We start from the raw sequence: 27,027 nt of genomic DNA, 5'->3' as shown, positions 1-27,027 counted from the left end.
ATAAGATGTTGATGGGCAGATCTGAGAGATCTGCCAGGTACATAAAAAGAGACTCTCCTAGAGATATAATGTGCAACTATACCATGCAGGGCTTAAAAGCGAGGACCAGAGCTTTAAAGCGGATTCAACTGCGTATCTGTAGCCAATGTAAATTCTTAAGATGGCGAGAGATCATCATCCAGCACTAGATGGTGCTGATTGGTGGGATAGGCCGGACTAACATGACATAGGATATTGATTGAAGGGTTCATATTGATGTTTGATAACTTATCGGTTGGCAGAAGACTTTTTGCTGATTGACAGGGTGCATGCCAATTTAATATGATTTTGCCACTAATTTTGAAAGGGTGCTTAATATAGATTAGCTTGGGTGGTGCCAATAAATAGTGCAATTAATATTGAATGGCAATTATTGACAGGGAAATATTATTGACTGGCAGGGTGAATGCTTATGGCCAATGGATACTGGTATTTACTTGCACCGATCAAACTGATGATTGTAATTAAACCTGTTAATGACTGACAATGTTGAGGGTGCATTTTGGTGGGGAACTTGCTAATGATTATCAGAGCAATTGTTGATTGACAGCACTTGGCACTGTCTGGTGTGGAAATGAGGTCTTGATGATTACTGACACTTCTTAAGACCACTTACCGGTTTCTTCCCGAATAACGCCTCACACTTCGATCGAACTGAAAAAGAAAAATAGCGAAATGTAACCACCAAGAACACTTTGATTATATTCCCGAACAAGGCATAAATCCCACCATTGTGGGATAACATCCTGTAGCCCAGCTTCATCAGGACATGTGGTTTATAGGTAAACTAATTTGGCAATTGGGCTACTGACTTATACAGGGGTAGAAGTAATTAGGAGAGAGTGAGCAAATCAACTGGCTTTGAGGTAATCAATGGTAGTCAGTGACTGACAGCAGTGTAACCATACTTTAATAGTGTATCGATTTCCCATTTCCTAATTCACAACAGATTTGTGTTGGGTTTGCATTACATTTTAACACACACTGCCACAATGTTTTTTTTTATATTTACAAAGAAATGCAAGTGCCTATTTGTGTGTGTGTTTTTTTTCTTCTTTTCAAGTAACACAAGGCACTGCCTTGACCTGCCATGAGTAATTTTGTGCCAGGAAGGCATTAAATCGGTGCTCCGTGCACCCAACTATGGATTTTGACACAAACCCATATCTACAAAGACTTTCAGACATGTATTTGGGCCAAAATGGTACGCCTGCCTAAGGTTGTCTTTATTTACTGTGTTATTTGCTCCTTGAATGTGTGCTGCTCTCTGCAGCACACAAAAAGGAATAGCGTCAAAGGATAGCTTTTGAGGTGGAAGGTATCCCTTCCTTCACAAAGACTAACCTGACCACAACGCTGATACCCATGCACTATGGCACAAGGGTGCCTGCGTTGGCGCTAAGCAGCACAAAGTTTGCCAGTGCATGGAGAGTGCAGAACTGCACAATTTCCTTCAAGATATAGCGCAGGTCTGCTGTCTCGAAGTGTTGCAACAGAGTGCAGCGTTGCAACTTTGCTTGCTGCTCTGCGTTGCACCGCTTATTTGTAAATCTAGCGTTAAATTCGTTTGGCAAAGACACACTTGTTGGGGTAGGTATTAACCAATTAAATGTGAATCTTTCCACATCAGCATCTAAAACTCCAATTTCTTTTCAAAAGAAATAAATCACATTGGTGCACAATTCTATGCAACTGCATTGTGTTGTATTTTGCATAACTATGTGTGTGTGTGTGAGTGAGCCCCCAAAGAAGATCGTATACAGTTATCCAACCACAACTGTGCCAATGTTGTATCAGGTCACATACCGATTAACGTATGTCTCCTAGTGCTTCGTGTGATCGTTTAACCTTGCTCACGATTCAGTTTTGCACCACATGCATGTGTATGTATGTTACCTTCTAATAATGTATGTTTTATTAATTACCACTTTTGCTATTGTAAAGTCCAATATTAAAAAATGGTATCATGGTAGAATTTACAAACATCTCAATGCTGGCAAGTTCTTATTTTTGTTTTGCCATAACCAAGCCCACCCCCATCCAACGCCCGCCACTCCACCCCCCACCACACTTCACTAAGCATCCCCTTCAAATACAAATATAAGGCAGGCAGTGCACCCCCTCGTAAAAGGCACAAATGAACATACTTTGGCAAACTAGATATTATACTGTGCACGTTTTGTGTCTCGCATTGTCCTTACTTGTGCAGTTATGCTTCTTCTGAGGTACCACAATGCTATGGGCAGGTCCATTGTCTGTCAGTCTGTCTCGACCTCATGGACACAGTGACTTTCAGAACCTATGTCTGGGTCTGACCCCTTCAATTCCCTGCTTGGAATCCCAATAGACACAATTCCCCACTTAGAGTTCGGTAGTAATAGAAAAACCTCCCTTTTATTGAGCAAACGCTATCTGGAGGAGAATTATCCTTAATCATGACAATGCTTTCGCCTCCCAATTCCGCTCTTCCTGCAGAATCGAAGGACTTTTCGTTAACACCCAACCTTAAGGCTCTCTTTGTAATCAGGAACCTACAGGAATGTTTAACCAATCAGAATTACATTATGCGTGGGCAAAACTGCAGCCCCTCTCCAACTCCAGTCAAATCGTGACAGGAAAAAACAGCCAGAATTTGTGCAGGGGAACTTGCCCCACATTCTGAGCTTTGCAGAGAAGAATGGCGGGAAACACATGGTATTGTTGTCATAATAAATACTGCACCTAGTGGTATCAGTGCTTACCTGGTGTGGTATTACAAGGGGTGGGCGAAATTTGCATAGTCGCGCTCCGCAATGCTCCGCAACGCTCCGCAACGCTCCGCGAAACAGTAAAAAATCTCCACAAGCACACAAAAGTTCCGCAAACACACAGCATTGCTTGTTCCGCCCGATCGCGAAGCTTTTTTCTGTTGGCGACTGCTGTTTGCATGTTCGGGGAGACATATCTTGCGAACACGCATTTTGAAAGCGCAATTAAGCAAAAAATTCCGCAAAGCTGCGGAATTTTTGGCACTTCCGCGGAACACGAAATTACCCAAATTCCGCGAGCGGAACGGAATTTACTTCCCAAGCCTAGGTATTACCAGTGCTTTAAATGGGCCGTAATGAGTACAGACACTTTTTTATTTTGAAAGCCAGACTATCTGTACTTCTCAAAGGAGGTGTCAACCTTTTTATTGGAGAGCTCTGGCACTTTTCGGTAACACGCAGGAACACGGTTACAGGATATCTGCAGGTCTATTTTTCCATTTCAAGGACTGGCTATTTACCTCCCAAAATTACAAGCAACTTGTAATCAGAGCTTAATTCAGGCCCATGGTATGGCGTGGGTTTTCTCCATTTTCAATTCCTGAATCTCTGGCGCCCCCTGATAGCCCTGTTATCAAGACTGTATGTGTTTCAACAGGTTTCTCAGCCTCAAACTCTAGTCTCGATTGGTGTTTTTTTTTGTTGTTGCTGCAATTGCCTTTCTGCATCCACCACGCAGCAATTACATTTTCAGTCAACTTCCATTTGTTAGCCAGAGATAAACATTTGAAATTAGATTTATTTAGCTTAGGCAAGCACTGTAATTTATCAGGATGCGAGGGAAAGGAAACGCCTGAAGAAAATAATTTGTGCTCAATGACACAATCTTGATGCGCGCACATCATGCTCAACTAAAGGGGGTAACACATGCCGGAGGGTCAAACGCAATCCATATTTGTGAAAAACAACTGCGAAAATGGTTTCGATAAGATTCATAGGAGGGGGGAGGAGGCGGGAAGTGCAGGACGATCTGTTCAAAAGCATTTTTTTTTCTGGCTTGTCAGCCTTCTGCATAACTAATACACAAATATTTCCACTTAAGATCATGCTCCCTAAAACAGAATTATTTGATAACTCATCTCTGACTTAATTAAAACTGTAAAGCTGTTTTTAACACGTTTCCACTCTCCAGAAAATATCCTGCATTTGCATAGCGGATGGTGGATTTGTCATTCTGATATTCTTGTTTTTGCTAACAAAACAAATATGGTTACAGAAGAATACATGGTTTGGTTCCAAAGATATATTGTTTGCAAACTGTTGAACTTTTTGCCTTCCTCCTAGCCTTTTTTCTGACATGGTGTTGGTGGTTCTAAGACTCTGGGTACTTTAGCACTGCTGTTCAGTGTAAAGTGCGAGTGGTCTCTGTGGTAAACATGGTAAGATTGGTCTACACCTGTTTGGCATATTTAATTTACCTGTCAGTCCCTTGTAAAGTGGTATCTCAGATGCCAAGGGCTAGTAAGTTAAATGCTACTGGTGGGCTTGCTGCGCTGATTGCGCCACCCACCAAAGTAGCTTTGCAAACCTGTCTCAAGCCTCTGCCATTGCAGGGCCTGTGCGTGCAGTGTAACTGCCTCTGTGACATGACACCTAAAGTGTGTGCCATGTCTGTGACCGCCTTTTACTGCATGTCAGTCACCCCTAAGGTAGGCCCTAGCTAGCCCTATGGGCAGGGTGCATTGTAGGTGAGAGGTAGGACAAGTACCTTACGTGTGTGACATGTCCTGGTAGTGACAAACCGCCATTTTGGTTTCTCACTGCTGTGAAGCTCCCCTCCCATAGGAATGCATTGGGGATTCCCAGATAGGTGTTTCAGTGGTAATTCCTGATATGAGAGGAACAGCATGGTCACGTTTGGTATGTTTGGAATAGTAGTAATAAATGCTACGCAAAGGTGTGCGCAGATTTACTATCACTATTTTAGAAATGCCACTTTTAGAAGTTGGCATTTCTGTGTGCTATGTGTCTGCCTGCCTGATGTGTATTGCATGTCTGGCTCTGGAGTGACAGGGGCTGTTGAGGTGTGTGTGGCTCCAGGGAGGTCAGGGTGAGTCAGCGCTAGGCTGAATAGGGGATCTGCATTTGGAGTAGTGGGAGGAGTAGTCCCCTGACCCTGAATAGGTCTGTGCCTGCCTGGGTGAATGCTGGCTCCATCCCCCCTGTGGTGGTCTGAGGACCGAGCCCCCACCTGACAATGGGGAAGAGGAGCCCTGTAAACAGAGTGCTCTAAAACAAACCCAGAACCAGTTCAGGCTGGTTCCCCAAGCCCTGTGCCAAGGGCAGAACAAAGGAAAATGGGGTATATGCAGGGGCTGTGACCCATGTAAGTGTGCTTCCTTGTGCTTCGGGGGACTTGCTGCAACTGGGCTACAGGAGGTACCGCCACAAGGGACTGCCTCCCTGCTGGAGGTCCCTGTGAGCTGGCCTGCCCGGGCCCAGGCTTGTGCCCCTGAAACGTTGCTCTTTGGAGCTGTGACCCCTAGCGCCTTGTGAAGGCCTGTATCCCGATTCCAGGAAAGGGGGAACGTGGGGCCATGCAGCACTGTGCTGGGAAGTACCGGAGAGGGAATCCCAGGGTAAGGATTCTCCCATGCTGCTGGTGGGGGAGCGGAAGACCACCCCACATTTGGTTATGTTCTGCCGCATTTGCCAATATTGCAGAGCGGGAGCCCACCCTGCATTTGTGCTTATTGTAACAGTAGGAGACCATCCCGCAATTGCAGCCGCAGGGAGCGGGAGCCCACCCAGCCTTTGCCCGAGAAGAGAGGAACCGCCGCAGCCAGACCCGTAAGACAGGCAACCTGCCTCGTTGTGGGCCGTGCCGCAAGAGAGAGACCTTCCGGTGGGAGCTCACCCTGCCTTCTGTTAGCCAGCAGAAGCGGCCGGTGCAGAAAGAAAGTCAGGCGTGACGATGCCTGATGGTAGGCGAAGCTCCCCGTGCGGAAGAGGAGAGCCCCGCGAGTCTGCCGTAATCAGGAAGGCAGAGAGAAGCCCTGGTGAGTGGGGTTGGCAGAGGCACCCTGCTGATGCCGGTTGGAGGAGCGACCGGAGCCCCGAGAGGTCCCAACGCAGAGCTTCCCCCGCGTTGAACGAGACAGAGCCTGCGCATCCCATGCCCCTGTGAGTGGGGCAGAGCTAGAAGCATTGGACGGTGCTGCGAAGGCAGCAGGCGAAGCACCGGGAGTAGGGGCTAAGCGGAGCAGACAGGGCGCCTCAGGGGGCACCTTGGTGCAAGAACTGATTTGTCTTTGGGCAATATTGTTTTAGAGTCCCAGTGGGGGCTCAGGAGGCGCAGCAGTGCCAACGGTAATTCCTCAGCTATGCAGCAGGAGTGCGGGCAGCTGAAACAGTGGGGCATTTTTGTTTTCATGATGAGGAGGGGGTGAGTTACACCCCACGCCCCCAGCGCATTGCACAGCATCTTCACTGCATTGGCAGCCAGAGGGCTACTTGAGAGGCCCTACATTTAAGGCCTGAATTTCGGGACAAAGGGCATTTGAGCCCTGGTGAAAGGTCAGTTGGCCTGGGGTCATGTTTGGGTGAAATTGGTAGAGCGCAAGGTTCTACAAAGCTGCATAAAGTGTTTATGCTTGTGATTTGTGCAGAATGTGTTTAGGCTTGTGATTTATGCACAAAGTGTTCTATGCCTAATGCTAATGTGATATAATGCTGAGGTAATTATTGTGCCAGCAATTACTAGTAGTGTTTTGCATTTGCTTCTTGTGCTGAGTGATGGTTCTGACAGTGGCCCGAGTGGCCCTGTCATGTATATAATCCCCTGTAACTATTGCCTAGTGCCATTTGGCACAGTGTATATCTGTGATTATGATTCTAATGTGTTTTGGATAATACAAAGCTATTTTCTATATAACCTGGTGTGCAGTTTCTTTTGTAGTGTGCCTAGTGTGCTGCTGCTGTGTGTGTGTGTTGCGCAAACGCTTTACACATTGCCTCTGGGATAAGCCTGACTGCTCGTGTCTAGCTACTAAGGGGGTGAGCAGGGTTTATCTTCAGCGTGTAACTCCCTTGCCCTGACTAGAGTGGCGGTTTCTGCCTGGATTAGGCGCAAGCACTAGCCAACCAGAAATCCTATTTCTAACACAAACTAAACCTTCTGATTTGCTGGGTAGATCAGAGCATTCTACTTTCCATGCTAGTTCATTAATTTTGCCTACTGCTGCAGGCTTTACCAAATGTTAGTTACCCACTTGTACAATATGGGTCTGATTTCAGTGCTTAATTTGTAAAATATTAAGTGCCAGGTCTCGCATCAGGTGGCCACTGTAGCTAGCACCACACACTGACCCTGCCATGCTGCAAATGATAGTAACAACACAACTACTAACCCTCACACTAATACAAATGTGGCAATTCTGACTATTTCAGGCCCCCAAAGCTATAAGAATGGCTTGGGCTGCAGGCAACAGTAATTTGTAATGTATATGAAATTAATAATTAACTGCTGTTATAGCCATCTCTGAATTAGCCAGACAGCGCCACCTTATGGCAGACTGCACAAGCGCCTATGCTGACAATTCAGTGCCAGTGCCGAGCACCGGAAACCACCAGCTCAAATTAAGCACTGCCTGATTTGAAGACATGGAGCGCATATCTGACATTAAAGCTCTCCAGCAATTTTTTTTTTTTTTTAAATATATTTTTATTGCAGGAATTAGTAAATCGTTACAATATCGACCAGCATTGTATCATAAGCAATATCAACAGAATAAGACCCTCTGGCCCCCCACCGTAAGTTCCGTACACAGCCATCCGGCTCACAACCCTGGGGTCGGGCGGCGATATGCAATGGGGGATCAGTAGGATGCTCGAGCTGGTCCGGATGATTCACTGTCCGTCATCTGCTTTTCTAGACAAGCCTATAACCCCAAAAGAAAACCCCCACCCTCAAAAAACTACTAACTGAAAGAAAACCCACCCAACCCCCCCACCAGCGCCAGGGAGCTACCGACACAGGATCTACCATGGGACCCTCGGGGAAAGCAATAGGACTATCAGTACAAACGTTTACCGGGACTCGGGGCTAGTCACTTCTTCACCTTCAGAGTCGCTCGGGGCACAATAATCCCTGAGGGCCTGCACCAACATTTCCCACTCTAAAGCGGCTTCCTGCGCCTTCTCATTACGCTGCCTCCAAGCTAGTTGATATCTCAGCGCGCTCTCCCCCGCCGCCCACTTCAAAAGCTCACTGTGCCATCTGCTGCCTGTCGGACCAACTCGTGCCTTCCAGTTCCTGGTCACCTCTCGTTTAGCAAGGAGGAGCCCTAGGTCGATAAATTTACTAGAAATTTTATTCCTGGGGGTATGGGGGAACCAGTGCAGGAGCCCCACCGCCGCATCAAATGATAAGGATCTCCCCGTCACTTCCTCCAGGGTCGTCGCTACTTCCTGCCAGTAAGATGACAGTCCTGGACAGGCCCATAACATATGCAGGAGGTCCGCTTCCTGCGCCGGGCACCTAGGGCATGCCGCCGAATTCGTGGCAAAATAACGCCTGATTTTCACCGGGGTCAGGTACGCTCTATGGAGAACGTAATAGTGGACCAGCTGAAAACGGGCGTTGCGTGTGCCCTTCCAGGCTCGTCTCATCAACTGGGACCAAGTCGTCTCCGGGATCTCCCTACCAATGTCCTCCTCCCAGCGGTTTCTTAGAGTGGTGAGAGGAGCCTACCCTTCGTTAATCAACCTGCCGTAGAGGCAAGTGACCGCCTTCACCGTGCCCGCCGACATCATCACGTACTGGCACACCTGAGATAAGGGGGGTTCCTCCTGCCCGTTCTTCCAGTGTGCCTGGATCGCTCGCATAATGGCCGAGTGTAGCAGAAAGTCACCACGGGGGATCTCGAAGCGGTCAATAAGATCCTGGAAGGACAGGAGCGCTCCGTCCCCGTACAGATCCCCAACCAGCTGTAAGCCGGCATCCTCCCAGGCCGCCAAGCGTGACCAATCCCCTCCATGGGGGAGGGCCGTCAGCATCCCCAACGGTATTTCAGGCGCATATGGTATCCTCAGTTGGCCTCGGGCGTGGGCCCGATTCCAACATAGGCGGACAGTCCGCTCCTCCATCGACAAGTCCCGCAGGGCCAAACGTTGTCGCAGCGTTATAAAGGAGAGAACATGCCTGGCCATGCCCTACCCCCTCCCGTCTTCGGGGCCCCGGAATTCCCTGGCGATCTCCTGGGTGAAGGTCTGGAGCTGCGCCGCCAGATAATACTTTTCACAGTCCGGCACCGCGAGCCCCCCCTCGTCTTTCGGCCTCATCAGGGTTTTGAGGGCCACCCGCCGGCGGCCCGACCCCCAGAGGAATCCGACCACCATAGAGCGTAACAGTCGAAACGTGGCCGGTGGGACCCAGATCGGTAGAGTCCGGAAGTAATATAATAGCCGGGGAAGCGCCACCATTTTAAGCAGGGCGATTCGTCCCGCCACCGAAAGCGGCAGCGTGGCCCAAAAGGCCATGCAGCCTCGGAGTGCTCGAATGCTGCGGGCAATGTTCCCATCTAGGAGGTCGGGTTGGTCGTGATAAACAAATACCCCAAGGTACTTAAAGGAGTCGGGTTCCCATCTAATCTCCCTATTTAGGGCAGGGGCGGGAGTACCCCTGCGTACCGGAAAAAGACAGGTCTTGGACCAATTTACTCGGAGGCCCGAGACCTCCCCGAACTCAGTGAGCGCCTCCGCCGCTCCACGTAAAGCGTCGAGCGGGTCCTCCAGGAAGAGCAACAGGTCGTCCGCATACAGCGAAACATAATGCGGGCCCGCAGGCGTCCACAAGCCTGTGTAGTGGGTTCCCGATCGAAGGTGCAGCGCGAGTGGCTCCACCGCCAGCGCAAAGAGAAGTGGGGACAATGAACACCCTTGCCGCGTGCCTCGTTCTACCGGATACCGCGAGGAAATCAGTGGCCCCGCCCGGACCCTGGCCGAAGCAGAGGCATAGAGAACCGCGGTCCACCTGACAAAGCCCTCCCCGAGGCCGAATCTTCGCAGCACCGTGCAGAGGTAGTCCCACTCCAGGCTATCAAAAGCCTTCTCTAGGTCCACCGACAGAACGACCGGGGACGGGGCATCCACGAATGGTTCCCCTAGCAAACGGAACAACCTGCGAATATTCATAGTCGTGTTCCGCCGTGGGATGAAACCAGCTTGGTCTTCATGCACCAGGGAACTCATGTGTCCCAGCAACCTCGAGGCCAAGATGCTGCTCAGTATTTTATAGTCCACTGTCAACATCGATAGGGGACGGTAAGACCCCGGGTCGGACGAGTCTCGGCCCGGTTTGAGGAGAGGAACCACCAACGCCTCACACATCGAGCTTGGGAGTCGCCCCAGCCTCTTCGCCTCCCTGTAGACCACCAACAATCGAGGGGCTAGGAGGTCAGCGTAAGCTGCATAAAACTCCACAGGTAGGCCATCCAGGCCCGGGGTCTTGTTTCTCGCCATCCGTTTAATGGCCCCGCGGATCTCCCCCAATTCAATGTCGGATCCCAGGGCTTTCGCCACCTCCTGCTCCACCGTGCGGAGCTCCAGTGGACGTAGATAATCATCTAGTCGGTCAGGGTCTCGTGCGGAGCGACTACGGTACAAACATTCGTAATAATGCCGGAAGCAGCTAAGAATCTCCGATTGGGTGTGTACCTCGGTTCCGTCTGCCTCACGCATACTTGTCGTCAATTGGGACTGGCGCGTAGGGTTGGCCAACCACGCCAACAACGCGCTCGATCTGTCTCCCTCTGCGATGGATCGGACCGTATAGGCCTTGTAGTCAAAACAGCGGAGCCGTTCGACCTCTGCCGCTACCTTTTCCCTCGCCTCCGCCGTTCGTATTTGCAATTCCGGGTGCCCGGGGCGTCGAATTTCAAGCTCGCGGAGTTTCCGGTCCGCTGCATCTAAGTCAGCTAGGATAACGCGCCTCATGCCCACCTTCTTAGAAATACAGTAACCCCTCACCACTACCTTAAAAGCGTCCCACTCTAACGCTCTAGTACTAGCGGTGCCGCCGTTGGATGCAAAATATTCCAATATCTTGTCCCCCAGGTCCGCCCTGAAAACACTGTGCTCAAGGATCTCGGGTCGCAGCTTCCAGGTGGGCACCGCCGGCGTCCCGGGGAACCAGCGAAGGTCCAGCAGGAGGGGGTTATGGTCCGAAATGGTCCTGGACAAGTACTCAGACCGGACCGCTGCCGAAACCAGTTCGGGCGACCCAAGAAAGCCATCCAGTCTGACATGTAACTCATGAAGGCTCGAGAAATATGAATAATCCCTAGATGCAGGGTGATGCGCCCTCCAGATGTCCGTCAAACCCCAGCGGGTCTGCCAATCCTGACGACCCTTAGCCGTGCGACGAACCGGAGAATCGGGAAGCGGTGGATGCGAGCGGTCAATGTCTACGTCCACTACGGAATTGAAGTCTCCCCCAAGCAGAAGGGGCCCGGAGAAGAAGTGGGCCAACGAGCCCGATAGCCTGGAAAGGAAGGCAGTCTGGTCCATATTAGGAGCATACACACAGCAAACGTTCAAGTCCCTCCCTCCCAGAGTGCCCGAGATGGCCGCGTAACGCCCCTCTGGATCTATCACTGTTCTCGTGACTTGAAAGGGGACCCCTGCCCTGATCCATATTAGCGCCCCTCTGGCATAAGCGGAGTACGACGTGGAAAAGACCTGCCCCCGCCATCTACGCTGTAGCGCCGCCCCTTCCGCCTTGTTCAGATGAGTTTCCTGCAGCAGCGCCATTTGCACTCCCCTACGCACTAAATAAGCGTGGACCTTGTGGCGCCTGGACATAGTATGAAGCCCCCTTACGTTCCAAGTGACATATTTCAAGTTAGCAACATCAGCCATTGTCCCATATTGTTCTCGCACAGTCTCCCCATCCGGGTCCCCACAAAGAAAAGACATCATTCCTCCCAGCACTGATGGCGGCCATTTTCCCCAACCAAAACCAAACAACCCAAGAACGAACCAAACCCTCACCCACCCACCCCAGAACAGGACCCAAACTGCACCATCTAGATCCCATCCAAACCTCGCCTTCCATCAACCCAATAACCCCTACTAATCCCACGGTCGCCACCGTAGGAAGGCCTTAAGGGCCAGGTGCGGGCTGGGCGGAGGCAGTGGGCCCTCGGCGCTCAGGCCACCAGGACTATAACAAGCCCTAAACAGTGCTAAAAACCTCTCGGGGCAGAAACAGGGGCACCCCACCCCTCCCTCCCTCTTTGTCAGCAGCAATGGACGGTGACCGCCTCCCCCCTGCCGGGCCCCCTCCCAAAATAAGGCAGCACACCCCGTTACCCTTGTCCATCCAAAAGGTCCTCCACCGATTTCGGTGTGATCACCGGTGTATGGGCACTATCAGTCACTGAGTCCTCCGAGTCCGATGGTGCCTCCTCTTCACCCGGGTTTTCTTCCTCCACAATGGCTTCATCCCGTGCTCCCGTCAACTCCGACAATACTTCCAACACTCCCCTCCGCTCCGACGACGTCTCTGCAGTTGAGGGCCCTCCCGTGCGGCCGCGGCGATTCCTGATCCTCCTGGATCGCCGTCTCTGTTCCGGCTCATCTGCCTGTTGGGACGAGGAGCCGAAGCCATCTTTCCCTGTCCTGTAAAGCTCGAGCCAGGCACAGACATCCTCCGGGGTGTCGAAGAACTGAGTTTTGTCATCGACAATGATGCGGAGCCTTGCAGGGTAGAGGAGCGAGTACTGGATGCCCTCGCTCCTGAGCTCGCGCTTGACCGCCAGGAAGGAGAACCGCTTGCGCTGAGTCTCGTAGGTGTAATCCGGAAAAATGTTCACCTGACTGTTCGCCACCTTGAATGGACCATTATGTCTGGCGGCATTGAGGATTAAGTCCCTGTCCCGAAAGTGCAACAATCGCGCCACCACCGGCCTCGGGGTGCGTCCCTGTTGCGGTGGCCGTGCCGGGACTCTGTGGGCACGCTCCAGAGTGTAGAAGGAGGATAGCCCCTCCGGGGCCACCATGTCACGGAGCCAGGTCTCCAAGTATGTCACCATGTCGCCATCCTCGATCTTTTCCGGGAGGCCCACTACACGGATGTTGTTCCTCCTGTTGCGGCCTTCCGCATCCTCCGCCCTCTGCTCCAGGGTCGCAATTCGGGATAGGGCATCCTTCATCGTCGCAGCCAAGGTTCGCTGCGCCGGCTCCAAGGTTTTCACCGAGCTCTCCACTTCCTTGACCCGGTCCGAAAGTTTGCCGTGGTCCGCTCTGAGGAGGCCTAGGCTCGTCGCCACCTGGGCAATGTCCTGTTGGAGGGCCGATCTCGTAGTCGCTATCGCCTCCAGGACGCGGTCGAACTGTTGCTGCATCGACGCGCCACCAGAACTCTTTGGGTCCCCATGCTCCTCTTTGTCCTGGGCTTCCGAGTCCGAGGCGGTCGGGGTAGTCCCCTTGGCTCCTCTAGGTTTCCCCATGTCGCCGGGGGCACTCCGTGAAGGTCCCGGAGTAGACGTCTCCGGGTGCAGATGTCGACCACGACCCTCCCGGTTACTGGTCCTCAAATCGAGTATGGGAGACCTCCTTCTCCAGGGCCTGTGGAGACTTCTCCGCCTCGGCTCACGCCACCGCCACGGCGTCCGAGGGCACCGATGAGGGGGCGGAGACAGCCGTCGCCGAGTCGGGCAGGCCCGCACGCCCGCTAGAGACCCGGGGTGAGGGTCACCAACTCCACCGGACGATTTGTGGCGCCAAAGTGTCGCGCCTCCCATGGAAGTGGACTGGCCAGGAGGACGTAGCTAGGTGCGGAGTCGTGAGTCGGGCCACCGCCTGGATCACAGGGCGTCCGCTCCCGGGGTCCCCTATAACGTGGGCATCCGCCCGGTCACCCAACCGAGTGCAACCTCGTTGTGAGAAGTTCGATCCAATAGACAGCCAGTGCCCAGAGCAGCCGGGGATGGCAAAGTCGGGCGCAAGTCGCTGCTCGCGACGCTCCTCCAAGTCAGTGGGTCCGACCAGGGGGACAAAGAAGTCCAGGCGCCATGTTGGGTCGCACTCCGCAACTCCGCAAACTTCGGTTTTACTCCGGAGCAACCCTCGTCCGAGCTCCCCCAGGGGCCCTGGCAGGTCTTCGTCGGTCCGCTCAGCAGAATGCGGGGTCTGGGGTGCCCCGCAGCCTCCGATTTACAGGATAATCCCGGGCTCAGTCCCGGAGCCGAGCTCTCAGGCGACCATCGCCATCGGCGCCCAAGCCACCTTTTAAAGCTCTCCAGCAATGAGTAATAATGTGGATTATATATGCCATGGTACTCCTAAAGATAACAATGATTCTTGTTTACTGTGGCACCTTGCATCTAAGTTTTGATAGAGTGGATATTACTCTTAAGGGATTTTATGACAAAGAAAGGATCTATGACACCTTTTCCCGAGAAAGTAGCAAATGTGTGCACGTTACACGTTGTGAGAAATGACACAAATAATATGAAACATAGTTACTGCATCGTAAACGCATGCAGAAGAAAGGTAGATTAAACATATATTATTGAAAATATATATTTTTCTTTTACCATGTGCTAGTAATATGTAAAATAGTAAATTCTCACGTCACAGAGTTTATCGCTAATCAACTTGATATGTATATGCGAGTGTGAACATTAATAAGACTAAATTAAAAACAATATGAATTAACTTGTTTTTTATGTGAAAAATGATTGCATGGTGACATTGCATGCAATAACATGTACACGGAAAATTACAAAAGAAAAATAGGTGTTGCACAATCATAATTAACCCTGCTATCATGAAACTTCTCTAGAAATGTATTTCAGATGTATAATAATGATTTAGATTATAAACAAAAATGTGTAGATTCAACATTAGTTATATGTACAGATTGGTATATTAGAAAAAATGATGAGTACCCTATACTTACATAATTTGATTTCAACCATATTGAAATGAATATGAGTGCATCAATGATATATTTGAACTTTTATGCTTTGATTTTCTTTTAAATGTATGCTTCACTATTAATATGGCTTTGGTATATTAGCTTCAAATCATGTAGGCCTCATTTTTAGAGTGAAATTGTTGACTGGGATAACAAAGTCTATGGGAACATTCCACACTATTGCCACTAGTATTGAATTAATAACTTTCCCTTGACTTCTCCTGTACAGCACGGATAACTTGTTACATTTATTGCAACAGTTCAGAACACCTGCCTGGTAAAGTGCCCTTTTGAACTTGCTATGTTCTTTCCTCAATGTGCCATGGTTAAATGTGTTGCATGTGTTGAATAACTTAAGGAACTGAGTAATCGATCCACCTACTTTCCGTATTCTGTGTCTTCTTTACTGTCACGTCACACTCATCCTATATGAACCGACCAATGGACTAAGTGGTCTGACAAGTTGAAGTGATGCCCGGAGGTATCACCCCGGAACTACCTGAGTATTATTGCCTACCATAAGGGAATCTGGAGAGCTGCTACTTTTTTGAGGAAGGTCCTTTTTGGGGCTTCGTCTGCTGCCTTTTCTGCAACTTTCGCGAGTGGAGCGAGAGCGTTGCGTTGCCTTCCACTATGCTGCTGTGACCCTTGCTTTTACAGTGGTGGACATAGATATATCTCTGTCCAATCTGTTTGGACTGGCTACTTGGAACTTTCCTGAACAAGTCTTTGCTAAAGACTAAGCTGAATACCTATCCATACTGACAGACATTGCTGTGTGCGCTTAGGTGTCTATGTTGGCTGAGCGATCGAGACTGCACTTTTCTGAATCTTCTTTCTTTCCTGAATCCCGAGTTTTGGTATTTGATTAAATCAACTTAATCTGAGTAAAACATCTGAATGCTAAATTTCTTAATGCAATTGTTTCCATTTAATCTGGTAAACCAAATTAACACATTTGCCTTGACTCTGCTGTTCTGAATCATTGTCCTCTGTGAATGTGCATTCATTCTGGGATACCGTATGACTAAAGGGAAATGCAAGAGGGAAGTTTCTGAACATCAAATCCTGATGCTCATATTCTTTATTGCTGTATCAGAACTCCTGGTTTGTATAATCCTTGCCCGCCTATGTTTCTTTAGGAGATTTGGGTTTGTAGTGATCATATTTTATGTCTATGGTATTTTCATAAGAATTATCTATACAAGCTTAATTTCGAGTTTGTAAATGCAGTTATCCTATTCCTGGTTCTCGTTGGGTAACTGCTAGTTGCTCCAAATTTCCAACCCATCTTAGCACAGAGCAAGATCCATCGGAGGACCAATTAGAATTGAAATAATAATAAGTAAAGTAGGGGCCCAGTAAACGCTACAGCAGATTATAACACCAAACACTACAGTGCTCGCCCTTGATATCAAGAACAGTCACAGGAAGCAGCATGGCAATTTATCCATCCACATGACATGGCAAAGCACCAGCGGATTTCACCAAAGCGATAAACTCAACATGGCATGGTTCCAGTTAAACAGAAGAAGGTTTCTTACATTCCCACACAAGTTGGGACCTGATTACTGTCATGCATTGAAATACTAAGAGCCTGAGTGACCAAATGATAATGAATTTTCATCTCAGTCACCTTTTTAGGTTTCGCCGGCACAGCGCTTGTGAAATCTCTTGCATTTAATATATCCTAAAAGGGGGCTCTTGTCAATTCCCATTGCTGAAATACTGTGTTCTTTTCTTTTTAACTTCCCCTGGCTGCATGCATTTATGATACTTCTACTAAAGCTGTTCACACTGTCTAAGTCACATTCACTGTCAAGAAAATATCTCTTCCCACGGAAAAGGCTGACAGCTTCTAACAGTATGCTGGAATGCTTGCTTTGTATTACTTAGTTGCGCCACGCAGTTGCTTTTGCCTTAGAACATTTGTGGCATTTCCTATTCATGCCTCAGTACCTTCCTTTGCACTTTGTAGGCATTATCGGATTGATTTTTCAGCCTAATAAATTTGGTCATTATGATCAAATTCTATATGGTGTAATAAACATTGTGCATTCAAAATAAAGTTAATATAGAAGAGCTATGCTCTATTTTCCTACTAAACAGGCAGCAACAAGTGCAGTTACCTTGCAGACAACAGGGTCATGATTGGAATGGTGCAGCAGGTGCAGCGGCACAGGGCCCAAAAGTTGTCATAACACCGCTAAACACATAATATTGCTGTTTTTGACTACTAAACAGGCAGTCTCAATTGCAGGTACCTTGCAGTTAAAAGGGACTTGATTTGAATGGTGCAGCAGATGCAGTGGCACCGGGTCCAACAGTTAGAACTCCTTTAAACACCTAGTACTGCAAACGTTTACTAAAAACAGGCAGTCATAATTGCTGTTATCTAGCAGTTAACAGGGGCTTGATTTAAATGGACATTCATCTATATCTATACTAATATAATAAAGAGAGAGCCCAAACCTTTGAGGCGGGTAATCTCAGGAACCACAGCACCAATCACAACACCCAATACAGCGTTGGAAAGGGCAGTTGCAGCAGAAGGACATAGGCTATGCAGACGCCCACCATATACATTTAAAAGGTAAAAGAACCGTGCCAGCAAAGTAGTCCCTTGTGGGCGTGTCTGTGTTGTGCTGTGGGCGTGTGCTGGGGGCATGACAAACGCTGGGAGCGTGTGGTACGTTCCGCCCTTCATGTCATATCTCATATCGTGTGCTGTGGGCATGTGCTGGGGGCGTAGGCGTGTGCGGGGCGCGGGATTACGGAAAAAAAGTGAGCGTTGTGCCCAATATTTCATTGTTTTTTCTTCCCAGGTTCTGTACATTCCAGCTCCGGGTGTCCACCCTGCTCCCTTTAAATACCCCTGCACCCCATAATCATAACCCACCCTTACTCCTTAAAATACCCCAACACCCTTAAACACTAACCCATCTTAACCCTATACATATACCCTGTACCCCAAAACCCAAACCTATCCCTAAACCCTAAGAATACCCCTATACCCCAAAACCCAAACCTATCCCTGAACCCTATAAATACCCCTGTACCTCAAAACCCAAACCTACCCCTGAACCCTAAAAATACCCCTGTACCCCAAACCTAGCCTGAACCCTAAAAATACCCCTGTACCCCAAAACCCAAACCTACCCCTGAACCCTAAAATACCCCTGTACCTCAAAACTCAAACCTATCCCTGAACCCTTAAAATACCCCTGTACCCCAAAACCCAAACCTACCCCTGGAGAAGTGTGGCTCACTGGTTAGAGCGGCAGACTCTGAAGCAGAGATCAGGCCCAGGACCAGGGTTCAAGTCCCGACGCGGCAGCGTCTTGGGCTCAAGGTCCGCGGACTCGATAATTCTCGCCTCGGCGCCTACTCTAATCATGGGTCCCACGCTGCAACTCTGGGCAATAGCTTGCTTAATCTCCACAACGGCCCCTACAACACTGGGATGCCTGGCTTCACCTTGGTGGTGCCCAGGAGGGGCATCTCACAGGGAGAGCCAGGATGGGTTCCACAGCGTTATACAGCGCCGGGACGCCCCGTTGGGGCAGCTGTGCACTTTACAAAATACACTACATTTTACCCCTGAACCCTAAAAATACCCCTGTACCCCAAAACCCAAGCCTACCCCTGAACCCTAAAATACCCCTGTACCCCAAAACCCAAACCTAGCCCTGAACCCTAAAACTACCCCTGTACCCCAAACCTAGCCCTGAACCCTTAAAATACCCCTGTACCCCAAAACCCAAACCTACCCCTGAACCCTAAAAATACCCCAAACCCCAAACCTAGCCCTGAACCCTAAAAATACCCCTGTACCCCAAAACCCATACCTATCCCTAAACCCTAAAACTACCCCTGTACCCCATAACTCAAAACTATATCTGAACCCTTAAAATACCCAAACATATACCTCAGTACCCCAACACTTATACCCCTATACCCATACTTACCTTATCCAAACATTAAAAAAAAACATGCTTTTACCATTCATGCATTTACAACGAATTCCGTTGTAAATGTATGCGTGGTAAAAGCATAGAAAATGTAATGCCATGAGTTATAATGGCATTGCGGAGTCATGGTACTTTCGTTTTTTTTTTGTGTGGTTTTTTTATTTATTTTTGTACCAGGCAGAACAGGAATCACTTTACAATAATGCAATATAAGATACAAATACATAAGATAAGTGATATACACATACAGCAGGTACTAAAGACCGAGGGGTAAGTCATAAAACATGATGAAACAACGAGAACAAAATAAGAAGTCAGATTAAATACAACATCAAACAAATAAAGCATAAGATCACATACAAGTTTTTTAAATCAACCAATACCGCTGGGAGTAATGCAGTTTTTCCATTTGGTTATTGGGCGCCAGAGTGTTTCCCCGTGCAACCTAGAGTGTATTCCTCTTGTTTCAAATATAGCAGTTTCATATCTATAAACTGCCAGAAAACGTGCTAGCCACATCGGAAAACTTGGCGGGTCAGTCTCTTTCCAGCGTGCAGATAAAATTATCCTAAATACTGCCATACCAATAAAAATTAGATTTTCTTCAGATTTCGTTAAATTTAGCGAATGGTCATGGCCGAGTAGAAACAAGGATTCTGATTCTGGTATTTTATGCCTGAAGATTTCTTCCCAAAAGGAAGATATCATATTTTTAATTAGTGTCAAATCAGGACAAGTGAAAAACATGTGGATAAGAGTTGCCGGTCCTTGAGTGCATCTAGGACATATATCATTCTCCCGTTTACCCCAATTAAACAGTTTAGAGGGGGTAAAATAGAGGTCAAAAACAGTTTTATAGAGTTGTGCTTTGAGATTACTCGCCATCAGTAATTTTTGGCTCATCTCTAATACGTTATTGATGTCTACATTAGGATTGTTTAGTTTTGTGACCCATTTTTTTTCCGTCTTATCAAGATCATCATTCTCCATAATCAAAAGAACATTATATAAGGTTCCAATTCTAGTATTTGTTCTAGGTATTACGTCCAAAATTTCGATTTTAGAAAGACAAATTAGGGACTCTTTGGGCTTTAACTTAGCAAATATCTGTGCAAATTTCAAAAAATCTCCATTTGGTAAATTATATTTTATTTTTAGATCAAAAAAGGTGGTTTCAAAGTCATTTGTTAAGAGCTCACCAATTGTTCTAATTCCCAGCTTGTCCCATTTCTTTAACACGCTAGTAAGATCGTATCCTTGGATGGCGTTAGAGTGCAAAAGCGGCGTATAACGATTAATCTTCTCGATTTTTATATATTAAGCCACTTTATTCCAGGTTTTCCATGCATTAAGCATAATTTCTCCTTTAAAATCTTTAAAATTTCTTGTCTCGGTTTTCCGTAGTAGTAAGCCCTTAGCCACCTGACCTACGAGGAGCTCATATATTGAAGGTATTTCTTCAAAGCCTCTGGGCTCTCTGGATTATGGCCTCTAATCATAGGTGTAAGCTGTTTTATCTGTGCTGCCCAATAATACAAAATTATATTAGGTATAGTAAGACCGCCTCTATCAAGAGGAAGTGATAATGATGCAAGGGATCTCCGAATCTTCCCATTTTGCCACACAAATTTGGATATAAGTGAGTTAATCAGTACTAACGTTTCATGTTTAATGGCTAATGGAATTGCCCGAAACAAATAGAGGCATCTGGGTAGTGTATTCATTTTAACATAGTTGGCTCTTCCTATAATAGAAAGATGGAGGCTATTAACTCTTTCAAAGTCGTTCTTGATCTTAATCAGTAATGGATCGAAATTAGTTTTTGTAATTAACTTAGTGTTTGCGCAGAGTACAACTCCCAGATATGTAGCTTTTTCAGCTCTTCGTTGGTCCATACAAATGGTGTTATCTGTACATACAATAATCGTTTTTTCTTTGTTAAGAGAGTAGCCTGAACAGCGCCCAAATTCGGTAGTGACTTTCTCTATTTCACGTATAGCCTCACTCGGTTCAGATGTAGTAATTGCGATGTCATCGGCATAGGCCAGTACTTTTGTTTCAAAATGATGACTAATTACAGGTTTGATATTATTGTTTTCTAATAATTTCAAAATAAGAGGGTTAATATATAAAGCCAATAGCAGGGGTGAACATGGACACCCTTGTCTAGTGCCCCTAGTTATGTTGATATATCCAGAGAATAGCCCTGCTGCCAGAACTTTTGCTTTGGGGCGATGGTACATTGATTTAATAGAGTTAATAAATTTGGGGCCAAAATTATTGCGTGTCATAACTTCCCAGAGAAAGTTCCAAGTGACGCGGTCAAAAGCTTTCTCAGCATCAAGCAGGAACATCGACATTCGTCCCCCCCTGGCAGCCATGGCGTCAAATAGGGCAATTGCCCTGCGAGTATGTTCTGTAGTTCCTTTACCAGGAATGAAGCCATGTTGCCAGGGGGAGACAAGATGTTCGATAACCCTGCTGAGTCTGAGCGCTAATACCTTTGCGTATAATTTAGAGTCCGAATTGATTAGAGATATGGGGCGATAAGAGGTTAGCTGTTGAGGGGATTTTCCCTTTTTTGGAAAAACTATTATATTAGCCTCATCCCAAGAGGTTGGAGGTACACCATTACACTGTATCCCCAGGAATAGATAGTGCAAGATAGGAACTAATTGATGGCTGAGAATCTTAAACAGCTCAATCGGCAATTTATCGGGGCCTGCTGCTTTACCGGATGCCAATACTGTTAATGCGGCACCCACCTCTATCAATGTGATTTCTTTTTCAAGATCATCTTTTGTAGCGTCATCTAGTCGTTTCGTGGCCTCAGGATTAACAAGAGAGTTATCTAGATAGTCTTTTATATCCTCTTCAGAGACTGGAGCTTCCTCTGTATACAGTTTCTGATAATACCTTTGAAACTGAAAGTTAATATCAGTAGCATGGGTAAAGGTCTGCCCATTTTCTATTATAGAGATAATATCTTTTCTTGTGGTTTTCTGTCATGTACTAAGTGCCTGTTGTCTACCCACTTTTTCTCCACTTTCGTAGACTTCTTTCCTATGTGATTGATATGTTTGGGCAGCTTTCTGGCTAAGTTTAGTGTTCAAGTCTGATTTCAGTACTGCTACCTGCATCATCAAGTGACTAGTATCTTGTTTTTGTATGATTTTGAGAGTGTGCTCTTCCTCAGCTTTAGCTAAAGCCGCCATTTTCATTTCATATTCTTTTTTTTCGGTTTTTCTGATTTTATTTTGGTAGCTCATGGTCTCCCCTCCCAATGCAGCTTTATAAGTATCCCATACGGTGTTTCTTGATGCACTAAAGCGATTCATATTAAAGAATTCCTCAGTCCAGGTTTTTATATGGTCAATGTATTCTTTATTAGATAGCAACTTCCTATCGAAAGACCACGAGCATTTTTGAATAAGATTAGTATCATAAATGATTAGTAATATTAAAGGATTATGATCCGAAATTATTTTTGGGAATTTATTATATATGAAGAAGATGCTAAGTCCCTGGAAGTAAAAATATAATCTATCCGTACATGTTTTTGGTGGGGATGAGAATAATATGTATAGCCGGGGTCAATTGGATTATTTTGTAGCCATATGTCAGTTAGTCCAAGGCAGCATATCAAACTATTAACAGCGCGATAAACCCTTGGTTTCCGGCCCATATATTTCGGTTTAGATGAATACGCCGATAAGGGTGGTAAAAGAGAGATGTTAAAATCGCCACAAAGAATTAGCGGCCCTTGCCACATAGCTAGTTCTGTTTGCAGCATTTCAAATATTGTGGGGTCATCATGGTTAGATCCATAAACAGTGCATATAGTGATTCCATTTGCTAATTTAGCGATTGCCCACCTTCCATTTACATCAGATAAAAAACGTGTTCCTTGGCCATAGCAAATTTTTTCAAAAATTGCTACACCCCTAATATTTGATGTTTGAGATGAAGCTATCAATAAGTTATATCCCTTAAGTCTTAATAAAGCTCTTTTGCTCCAGGGAATGTGCGTCTCCTGTATGCAGAGAATGTCTACAGGGTGTAATTTTACTAATTCCTCTAATCTGAGACGTTTATCTCTAGTTAATAACCCACCTACATTCCAGGATTGAATACTAAGCTTACCCATTATTAAAGTGGAAGAATTGCCTATTAGTATTGCTTAAATAATGTTCCATATCCGTGTCCTGCTGTGTCTCCTTTCTCAATATCTCAAAAGTTAATTTTATTCCTGCTTCTGCACTTGGTTCATTTTTCATTTCCCCCCCCTTTCACCACGCGCCCCCCTTCCCACTGTCCCTCCCCCAGACCCACCCGCAAACCCTCTCCCTTTCCGTGTTCCCCCCCCTTACACAGGCATTCAGACTCTGCCAGAGTCTGTGTGATGAAGTTGCTGCACTTCTACTGAGCTACCGCTCCTTGTCATAAATAACAAAAAAATTGAGTGAGTAAAAATAAAGCTTACAGTAAAGGAAAAAAATAGCATTATATATCATAACCGTGACCATCGTGACCTCTACATCTTGTCAGGCTTCTGTATAGTTCACACCAACCAGTTTTTAGAATATCAAGGAACTGTCAACAGTTATTTTACGTTTTTTTTTAAAGAAAACATCATAAAGAAATACTAGAATGAGATTCTTTCTCTACGCATAAGCAAATTGTTGCTGCAGTTACCTATGAATTTTACCCAGAGTTGTCTAAGATATTTCATCGAGATAGGTTTTTGCTTTTATCTCAGACTGAAAAAACTTTGTCTGACCACCATGAATAATCTTAAGTCTAGCAGGGTTATTCAAGAATGGCAGAGCACCCTTTTCCTGAAATGGTTTAATCAATAGTCGCAACCGCCATCGTCTTTCGACGGTTGCGTGGCAGAAGTCAGGTCTTGAGAAAAAGGAGAAATCACTAAAAGACAGTTTACGATCAGGTCTCGCTTTCTCAGCCACTGCCTTTCGTAGTAGAAAATTACCAAAATATACAAGAATAGCACGTGGGTATATCTCTGGCTTCGGTGGTGGATTGAATGGGACTCGATGAGCCCGCTGAATTTCCAGTTCCCAGTTCCAATTCTGTATTTCAGGCATAGATTCGCTAAGAAGTTTAACAATGAAAGCACGCACATTCTCCCCTTCTATTTTCACAGGTACCCCTAAGATGCGCAGATTATTACGTCGTTGTCTATTTTCGAAGTCTTCAAGCTTCCATTTAATATCCATCAGCTCTGCCTCCTGAAGCTTGATTTTCTCGTGATTTTCCGAGGAATCTTTTTCTGCTGACATCACCCTTAGTTCCATTTCTGTTACTCTTTCACCGATATGATTACATGTTTTGGAGAGTTTCTTGACAACCCAACCGCATTGCTGCGCGAGATCTTTTACTATCTAGAGCAGTCTCTTCCCTGTGAGCTGCTATCGCTTGTAGGATGGTCTCCACTGCCGTAGGAGTTATCTCCAAAGTGTCAGAGCTAGCGCCTTGGTTAGTTTCAAGATGATCTTTAACTAACTTATTCTGTGTGGTTCTAGCTCCTATTTTAGGTTTAGCCTTGACAGTGTTAACATTCCGTCTTCCTTCTCCGTAGCCATCTTCTGAGGAATATGGATGCAGTTCTGAATCCTCGTCGTCATCCTCCCCCTCCGTGGATTCGAAGCTCTCTGTCCACTCCCCCAATGCATCTGCTTCAGCCTCCCCGGTTTCGTCGGAGAAGGAGTAAAATTCACTGAGGTCTTTTTCACCCTCCGGGAATTGTCCAATTTGTAGCAGAGCTGTATTCGGTAATAAGTCATTAATACCTTTGTTTGCTGTAATCTGCTCAGGGATTGGTTGTGGGGGTACAGATGATACCTCTTCCGGGGTTATTAGGCATGGAGGTGGTGTTGTAGATATAGTCTGATTATTAATGAACATTGCTTCTGTAATCAGATTAACCTGTTCATTTTGTACACCTAAAATATTACCACCAGGACCTGAGAATGACATTGTGCACCCCTCCTCAATTTGGTTCTTGCCATTTCCTGCTCCTTCTATTGATTCATCAGTTTGTCTGGAATTAAGAGTCTCAATAGTCTCAGAAGTATTAGTACTCATATTGTTCGAATCCTCTGCATTGTTACCAGCTATAGGCAGAGAGGTGGCGGTAGCGTTTGAGGGGTCAGACAGTCCACTATCTAAACCTGGTGTGCTATTTGATTGTGAGGTGGTTGTGTTATTCTGCTCGTCATTCAAAGGTGGAGTAGACACTAGTTCAACCTCAGTCTGTGAATTAGTCTGAATCAGTGTTTTTTTTTTGTAATAAATCAAGTACAGACCTCCCACCCGTGTTACTTAGCTTTCTGCGCAATGCTAAAATTTCTTGCCTTGGGGTGTTGGTTGGGGGCAAAGCCGCTTGCTTCTTTGTCCTTGAATTCGTTGCTTTTACCTGTGTGTGATCAGAGTCTTCACCGTCCAATGAGCCTTCTTGTTGCTGCCTTTCTGCCTCTTTGCGAAGCACTCTGGCTGCCTTTGCGATCCGAGCTCTGGTTGCAGCAGCTGAGGCACTTTTCGGCGGCATTGCTGCTGTCTTTGGCTTCCTCGACGTTCTCGACGTTCTCCTCCTTGGACACCGCTGCACTCGCCAGACAAAGCCACACACCGTGAGGCCGGAGCTCCGCCGCGATGATTGCAGCGTCTGACACACCCCCTGAAGCACCGCTGACAGCGTAGGTCTAAGTCTCTCCAAGACGCCGTGAGTAGATTTAAATGTTCATGTTGTTTGCTAACTTTGTAGCGCTGTAGCATTCTACAAGTCCTCGTATCATAACGCCTTGCAAGTTAGTATCGCAGAGCCGTGATCGCTCATGATCAGAGTATCAAGGTCTGTTTGGTCATCTCTGGTCATTATAGAAACAATCGGAACTCAGTGAAGTGCTGCAATCGGTCTAACGCTTAGATCGCCATCTTGCCTCCCTATCCCAGTCATGGTACTTTCGTAATGAAAGTATGCGGAGTGATGGTATGCAGAAAGAAAGTTGCGGAATATGGGTGTTTATCCTCCCCCGGTAAGTACATTGGTGGCACGGCGGCCCACATCTTCAGCAACATACTCATATTTTTTCACCACCAATTTGAAAAATGCACAGGTCTCTCTCATTGATGGCCAGCACCGACATACACTTTTAGACACACCTCCCGCCACAAGTTCTAGAATTGCGAACTTTAGAGCTGGGGAGCTACGTTCGAATCTCGGCATCAGCTCAACATCCTGTGATTCCAGGCAAATCGCTTTGTCTCACCGTGCCTACCACAAATGAATGTGTTCTTCTGTAATGTAAATTGTGCTCATGCCATGTTGTCGAGTTTGCGCTATATAATATTGCAAGGAAAAATAAAGTAGGGAAACTCGAGTTCACACACTACTGAACGCGCACTCTTAAGTGCATCAGAAGTGCACTGTGAATCGGAGCGTTTCACAGGCCTGTCACAGATAAGAAATGCAATCATAACGAAATCCTACAAAACCATATACTACTGGCCGGCAGCAATTCATACCCGGACAACGTCGGGACGGGCTGCTAGTTATAGATAAAGGGGTAACCCAAACAATTCGACATACCTTTGAAAATGCATTGAGTGCACATTGTAATTTACAGAGTACATGTAAATGAAAGTTACACTTCGGACAGGTCTACATTGTCTGGTTTTGATTACCAGTGATTCTGAAATTATCTAACTGGTTCTATCCTTATTTCTATGATTTGCACTTTCACTACCCACCACCACCATCCTGCTACCCTTTCACTCTTTCTGCGCGCAACCTATGTCCATTGAAAGTAATTTATGACTCATCAAAATAAATGTTTGTTTTTTGAAATCCTATATATAGTTTGGCGCTTTTTCCTGTGTGGTTTCTGGACATATGTATGCACTAATAGTAATTGAATGCATGCAAGAGGAATTTCTTTAGGTGATTAAATAACAGTGTTGTAGTGTTTCACACAACACAGACTGTTCATATTTGAATTTAATTCTTTAAATAATTGGTCAAGGACCACTTTTTCATTCCCCCTCCCCCTTGATTTAAATGGAGCCAGGTGAAGTGGCACTGGGGCTAAAAGGTGTCATAACTCCAATAAACACCAAATATTGCGATATTTTACTACTAAACAGGCTATCACAAGTGCAGTCATTTTTCAGGCACTAGGGTCATGATTTGAATTGTGCAGCAGGTGCAGTAGCACCTGGCCCAAACGTTGTCAGAACGACTCTAAATACACAATATTGCTACATTGGA

General features: G+C 46.6%; 1 protein-coding gene across 1 annotated transcript in view; it reads right to left on the bottom strand.

Annotated features, from left to right (window-relative positions):
- Positions 1-27,027, bottom strand: part of CD40 (CD40 molecule) — a 141,704-nt gene that overhangs the window by 5,832 nt on the left and 108,845 nt on the right. The window contains exon 8 of the mRNA XM_086932546.1: positions 656-693. Coding sequence (XP_086788672.1) covers positions 656-693 — 38 coding nt within the window. The remainder of the gene's footprint in view (positions 1-655; positions 694-27,027) is intronic.

This window comes from Lissotriton vulgaris, chromosome 7, assembly GCF_964263255.1.
Source record: "Lissotriton vulgaris chromosome 7, aLisVul1.2, whole genome shotgun sequence".
NCBI classification, from domain to species: domain Eukaryota; kingdom Metazoa; phylum Chordata; class Amphibia; order Caudata; family Salamandridae; genus Lissotriton; species Lissotriton vulgaris.
Note: the sequence above shows the minus strand (reverse complement) of the source record. Positions and strands in the feature narration are given on the sequence as shown.